The sequence below is a fragment of the Antechinus flavipes genome, chromosome 5 (assembly GCF_016432865.1).
Source record: "Antechinus flavipes isolate AdamAnt ecotype Samford, QLD, Australia chromosome 5, AdamAnt_v2, whole genome shotgun sequence".
Classification (NCBI taxonomy): domain Eukaryota; kingdom Metazoa; phylum Chordata; class Mammalia; order Dasyuromorphia; family Dasyuridae; genus Antechinus; species Antechinus flavipes.
Window position 1 is genome coordinate 220,920,790 of NC_067402.1, and position 5,948 is coordinate 220,926,737.

The 5,948-nt window shown below is 32.2% G+C and overlaps 1 protein-coding gene across 1 annotated transcript; it reads right to left on the reverse strand.

Moving 5' to 3' along the window:
• Positions 1–685: 685 nt before the first annotated feature.
• On the reverse strand, positions 686–1,711 carry LOC127538376 (olfactory receptor 6C1-like). Its single transcript, XM_051962115.1, has one exon. The coding sequence runs from the start codon at positions 1,640–1,642 to the stop codon at positions 686–688; it is 957 nt and encodes a 318-aa protein (XP_051818075.1). The 5' UTR covers positions 1,643–1,711.
• Between the last annotated feature and the right edge of the window lie 4,237 nt (positions 1,712–5,948).

The window sequence follows — 5,948 nt, forward strand, 5'->3', positions numbered from 1 at the left end:
TTAGTAAAAAATCTTTCGGGAAAATATGGACAAGAATCACATAAAATGGGCAGAACTGGATGGATTGCACTCTGAATCATTAACACAAACTTCCAAATTGAACAGATTACAAATTCACTTGAGCATTTGAATAAGAAAATCAATCTTCCACTAAGTAACCAACTATCCTTTTAGATGTTACTTTGGCATCCTTAATGTTATGCTAGTATAATATATGTTCTAGTAGATCTTATGTTCTATGATTCTAAGTCCTATCAAACTTTACAGGCTTTGAATAAGGCCTTTACCATAGATAGCTTTAACCACATTAAGACAGGTACAAAATGATGATTCATTTTTGGGAGCAGGCAATTAAAGACCATTTCTTCAGTCATAGATGTATTGTGAATATACATTAAAGCAGGGAATACTAGTTCTAAAAATCAATCAACCAATAAGCATTAATTGAATACCTAATTTAAAAAATGATATTCTACTTTATGTGAAACATTGTGCTCTGGAGGGATATAAAGATGGAAAATTAAATAATCCCTACTCCCAAAGAGTTATTTTATTTTGTTGAGAGAGAAAACATACACATTAAAAATATTTGGAAATATTGACATATCAGAAATAAAAATATACATAGATATGAGGGAGCTAATAAAACCTTAACTAAAGTGTCAGAAATCTCTGCTCCTTGTATTCAGTTGGACAAAATTTTTCCTTTACTTGAAGAAAAGACAATCTTCTGCATCATGTTCATGAAAGCTTGTTTCACTTGCTGATTCCTTAGACTATAAATGAAGGGATTCAATACAGGGGCAACTGATGTATTAAGCACAGCAACTCCCTTACTCAGATTAATTCTGTCCTTTGCTGAGGGTTTCATGTACATGAAGATGGAGCTGCCATAAAAAATGGAGATGACAATCATATGAGAAGAACAAGTGGAAAAGGCCTTTTTCCTCTGACTGACAGAGGGAATCCGCATAATTGTCTGGATGATATATGTGTAGGAGAAGATTATTAATGTCAGTGTAAACAGAAGAGTAACTACAGCACAGAAAAAGCCAAATGTTTCTAAAAATTGGGTATCTGTGCAGGATAGCTGTAAGAGGGGAGAATAATCACAAATGAAGTGGTCAATTATATTATCAGCACAATAATCAAGCTGAAGAATCAGAATGATTTCAGTGAAGATGATCATGCATGCAATCAACCATGAGCAGACCACAAGCAATGTGCAGATTCTGTTGCTCATGATGGTCGTATAATGTAAAGGTTTGCAGATAGCTACATAGCGATCATAGGACATGACCGCTAGAAGGTAAAATTCAGTTCCTCCAAAGAGAATGACAAAAAAGAACTGAGCCATGCAATCATTATATGAAATGGTATTGTCCTCAGTAATAATGTTGCTTAAGAATCTTGGAACACTGGCAGTTGTAAATGAAATTTCTAAGAAGGAGAAATTTCGGAGGAAGAAATACATTGGGGTCTGGAGGTGAGAATCCAGCAGAGTAAGGATGATGATAGTCACATTTCCAGCAATACTGAGTACGTAGGTGAGTAAGAGGCAGAAAAAAATAAGCATTTGAAGCTCTGGGTTATCTGACAGTCCCAGGAGGATGAACTCAGTTACCTGTGTATGATTTTTCATTTTTATTTTCTCTCTTATCTAGTAGATCTACAATTTACAAAAAAAAAAAAAAGGAAACAATTAAAAACAGAAAGCAACAAAAAAACTTTTACATTTGAAATGGAGCAGGGATAAAGTATTAGAATTAGTTCATTGAAGCACTGAAAATTTTATTAATTTACTGTTTCCTTAGTATAATAGATATAAAGGGTGTATGAAAGAGAAGTAAGAGATGTATGCAATTTTTAAGGAGGTTAATGTTTCTGAGAATATATATACCCAAGTAAAATCTAAAGTAGAATAAAATTAAGTACCATATGACTACAAGTAAGGTGAGCCCTTTCTTTTTCTCTTATTTAAGGTCATCTGTAATTGTCCATCAATCTACTTTTTTTAGGCTCCTTTTATAAGCCCATGTTTAGGCTCATCATATAGTAACATAATCCTCCTTCCTTATATATCAAATATCATATTGCCTTCTTTCTCCTTCATCCCATTCCACAATGTTCAATTTAAGTCTGCCTCAGTTTACCTGTCTCTAATATGAGTATAATGGTACTGCCCTTATTAGTAATAAACTTCATTGTATTCAACATAATACTTTGTGCATCTTTGAGGCTCTTATTAGTATATTAAATTTTACATTTGCATATATACTATATACCTCTTCTATATTGAAACCATAAGAAATGATTTAAAAAAGTAAGGTAAAAAAAACAGAGAGATAAGTTCTGGCTAACATCTAGGATGCCTAGGGAAGTTAGGGATGAACCAAAATTGAGACTATTTGTTGAAACTTGGCAGAATGTCCTGAATCTTGTATTAGGAGCAGCCTTCTTGATCACTTACTGTGATCACTCTCTTCCATGTCATTTCCTTTCTTTTAAAATCCAGAACAATAGAAGTTCAGAATATTTCCTTATTTTGATATGCCCTTCCTTAAAATTCACTATAAATTGAATTTCTATAGGGGTATGTCATTTTTCTAATAGTTTATATTAAGAAACCACAACTTCATTTTTATATGAGGGAGGGGAGACGAAAAGGAAGGACAAACTTCTAAGAGTTTCAGGTAAAATTCTATGTCAGCATCATTAAATGTTTGCCAATATGGAATGCTAGATAATAGAACTTAAATTTGGAAAGGACTTTCTAGATAATCTGATTCACTCTTCATTTTATAGATGAGGAAGATGAGTTGAGAAGTAAACGATTTGCTCAAAGTCACCAGGATAAGAAGAATCAGATCTGGGTGCAAATTGCTTTTTTGAATCCAAATCTAAAGCTGTTTCTCTCACAACACACTCCTTCTATAATCTCTACTTCTGGTATCAATCAGTTTGTCAATCTATCTCCTTATCTATTTATCATGAATCTGCCTGTTCTATCCATCTCTTTGTCTATCTCTCTATCTGCCTTCTCTCTTCCTTTAAATCATATATCAGTAAACATTTATTAAGTACTTACTTTGTGCCAAGAACTGAGATAAGTATTAAGGATACAAAGGTTAAAAAATAGGCTTTCCCTAAAGATCACATTTCTAATGGCGATAATAATATGGAATCAACACTAGAACATTTCCAAACCCCCTCTTTCCCTATGCTAAGTAATTTCTGGAACATTTCCATATTTCACACTTAAAATTTCAGCAGCCGATGTTCTTTCTTTCCCTATTGTATGTAAGGAAATTATTTAATCTTGAAAATTACTTAGGTTTTAGGATTCAAGTTTTATTAAATAATAGCATTAAATTAAACAATATTTTCTATCTTATCATATATAGATATAGATATATGCATATATCTATATATCTATATCTTTATATGATAAGATAAAACACCACATACAGGAATCCTCTAATACCCTAAGTTTTTAGATCCTTAGTTATCCTAAATCCCCCTTATCTCTTCCTAAACATGTACAGTCATAACCAAGGTGCTATCAGTAGCTCACTTTCATGATTTTGACCAGCTCCATTTATCAGCACTCAAGTAGAAATGCAGAGTAATGCTTCAAGTATTTTAGAGTAAAAGACAGGATGGAGCTAAATCAGTTTTCTAGATGTTTGTGGTTGTGATGATAGTTAATTTTCAAGGCCTTTTATAAATGTTCACCTACCCTGATGAAATCAACTAACATATCTGTTTCTTGGATTTTCACTGGTTCCCTTTTTTTCTTATTCTCTTGTTTTTGCATTACACAAAGATTTATGGGAATCTCTTACAGATTTCATAATTACTTTGAATATTAGATTCCCCCTCCTCTGTGATGCTTCTTTAAAAAAAATCAGGTGAAAAAATGAAGACCAAAGAAGTCTTGCTTTCTACTCTTCCCTGTCATTGCTTTCCTTTTCTGTTATGCTATCCTTGTGTTCAATTTCCAATCAATAAATAAGGAATTGATTGTGATCACTGGGGGAGTGGTTAAAGATATATACAAATTTTATTAATGTTGAGGGCAATAATTTAGTTTTATGTTTTGGACAGTAGCAATTACTTCAGAGTGATGATAGCAACAACTTTTTAAAAAATGTATCCATTGCTATTCACCTGATAAAAACAGAAATTCCCAGAGGCTTCTAGTAATAATTTATTTAATAAGTAGTTTTATAACATTCCTCATAATTACTTCAGAAATTTCATTTTCCTTAGTTCTCTGAGAAATTGTCTTTCGTTCTTCTTCTCAAGTTGAGAATTGTTAGTTTCCAATATCTATAGATTTTATCTAAAATCAGAAATGGGATTTTAAAATTTAGAGCTAAAAGAGAACTTTGAGATCATTCTGTCCATTTTCTTCATTTCAAACATTAAGAGTTAAGAGAGGTGAATTACTTGTCCTGAACCATATATCTCCAAAGTGGCAGAGCCAGGTTTAAAGCAAAGACTTCTTATTCCAAATCCACATTATTTCACTTTCTTGGGAAAGAAGAGGAATGATCTAGTCATGTTTACTAAGCTTTTGCTAAAGGTTTTAAAATTGTCATTGAAAGCAACATATGATATTGGAAAGAATGTTGTAATGGGATTAAGGGACTTGCACCCAAATCTTGACTTTGTCACACTTATTGCTAGTTTGACCTTAGAAAAATCATTTAACTCTCTAGCACTTCATATTTCTCAACCAATAAAGAGGATTGAATCTGATGATCTCTGAGGTTTCTCCAAGTCCAAATCTATGATCCTATGGATTAAAGGGACAAAGAATAATGATTTTCAACAATATTCCTAAATATGACAAAATTAATAAATCAACACTTATGAATAAAATGACAAATTAATAAATTAACAGTAGGAAATAAAATGTTAAATTAGAATTCACATTTGATTTTTGTTCTGTTGAATATAATTGCATTTTTAGGATATGTCAATATGGGTGATGATGTTTAAGATGAGTTTTGTTATAATATCAATGGAAAGAAAAAAAAAGGATATTAAACCAAAAAAATACTTACTTTTTAAAAATCCTTAATAGCCAACTGTTGAGAATTTAACCAAAATATCCTATGTAGTTTTTCTAAGAACTGGGAAGTAATACGTTCATGATGATCATGTGCTCTAGCTTGCCACTATCTCTCACACAAGTGAATGCTCTCCCATGCACTTTCTGAGATTCTTGCTCATTGTTAGCCAGTGAGGCATGTCTGGAATCATTTTCTACCATACCATTCAAATAGGATGTTGTCTTTGAGATTCTAAGAAAACTTTAGGAAATACTTCGCAAAACACTATACAAAAAGTAAACTTCTTTGCAAGTCTCAAAATGCCTTAATTTATTGAACAAGGCAAAGGTACATAGAGCAGCAGATTCAGAAAGCATTAAGGAATATAAAACCTAGTCCAGGGTAGTGCAAGTTGGAAATAGAAGCTCAGGGGACAGTTCCCAAAGAGACAAAAGTATTTCTAGTAAGCTGAATACGTAAGGAAAGGTAAGATAGGTAAACTAATGGGAATCTGTTGTTATTCTCAGATCTATCTAGCTAATTAATTATCTAATTTTATGGGATAAGATCCTTGTTCAGAATTCTCTGGAGCTATTTAATTACGAGGGCCATCACTAGGAATATTGTAAATTCACAAGAATCATTTTTCTTACCTACTATAAGACACATTCCACAAAACTGCTTTCTGCTGTTAAAAACAAGTTTGCTTTCATTTCCTAAGGGAAACTCTATAAATCCTTCCCTATAAGCTATACATTTACCTTTACTATTCTTTTCTCTTGCTTTATTTTAATGACTATAGTCAAAAAGTCTCATAGTAACATGTAGAATATCAAAGTTCAAAATTTATGTCCACTGCAATCTGGACTTATTCCAGAGAACTCTTTA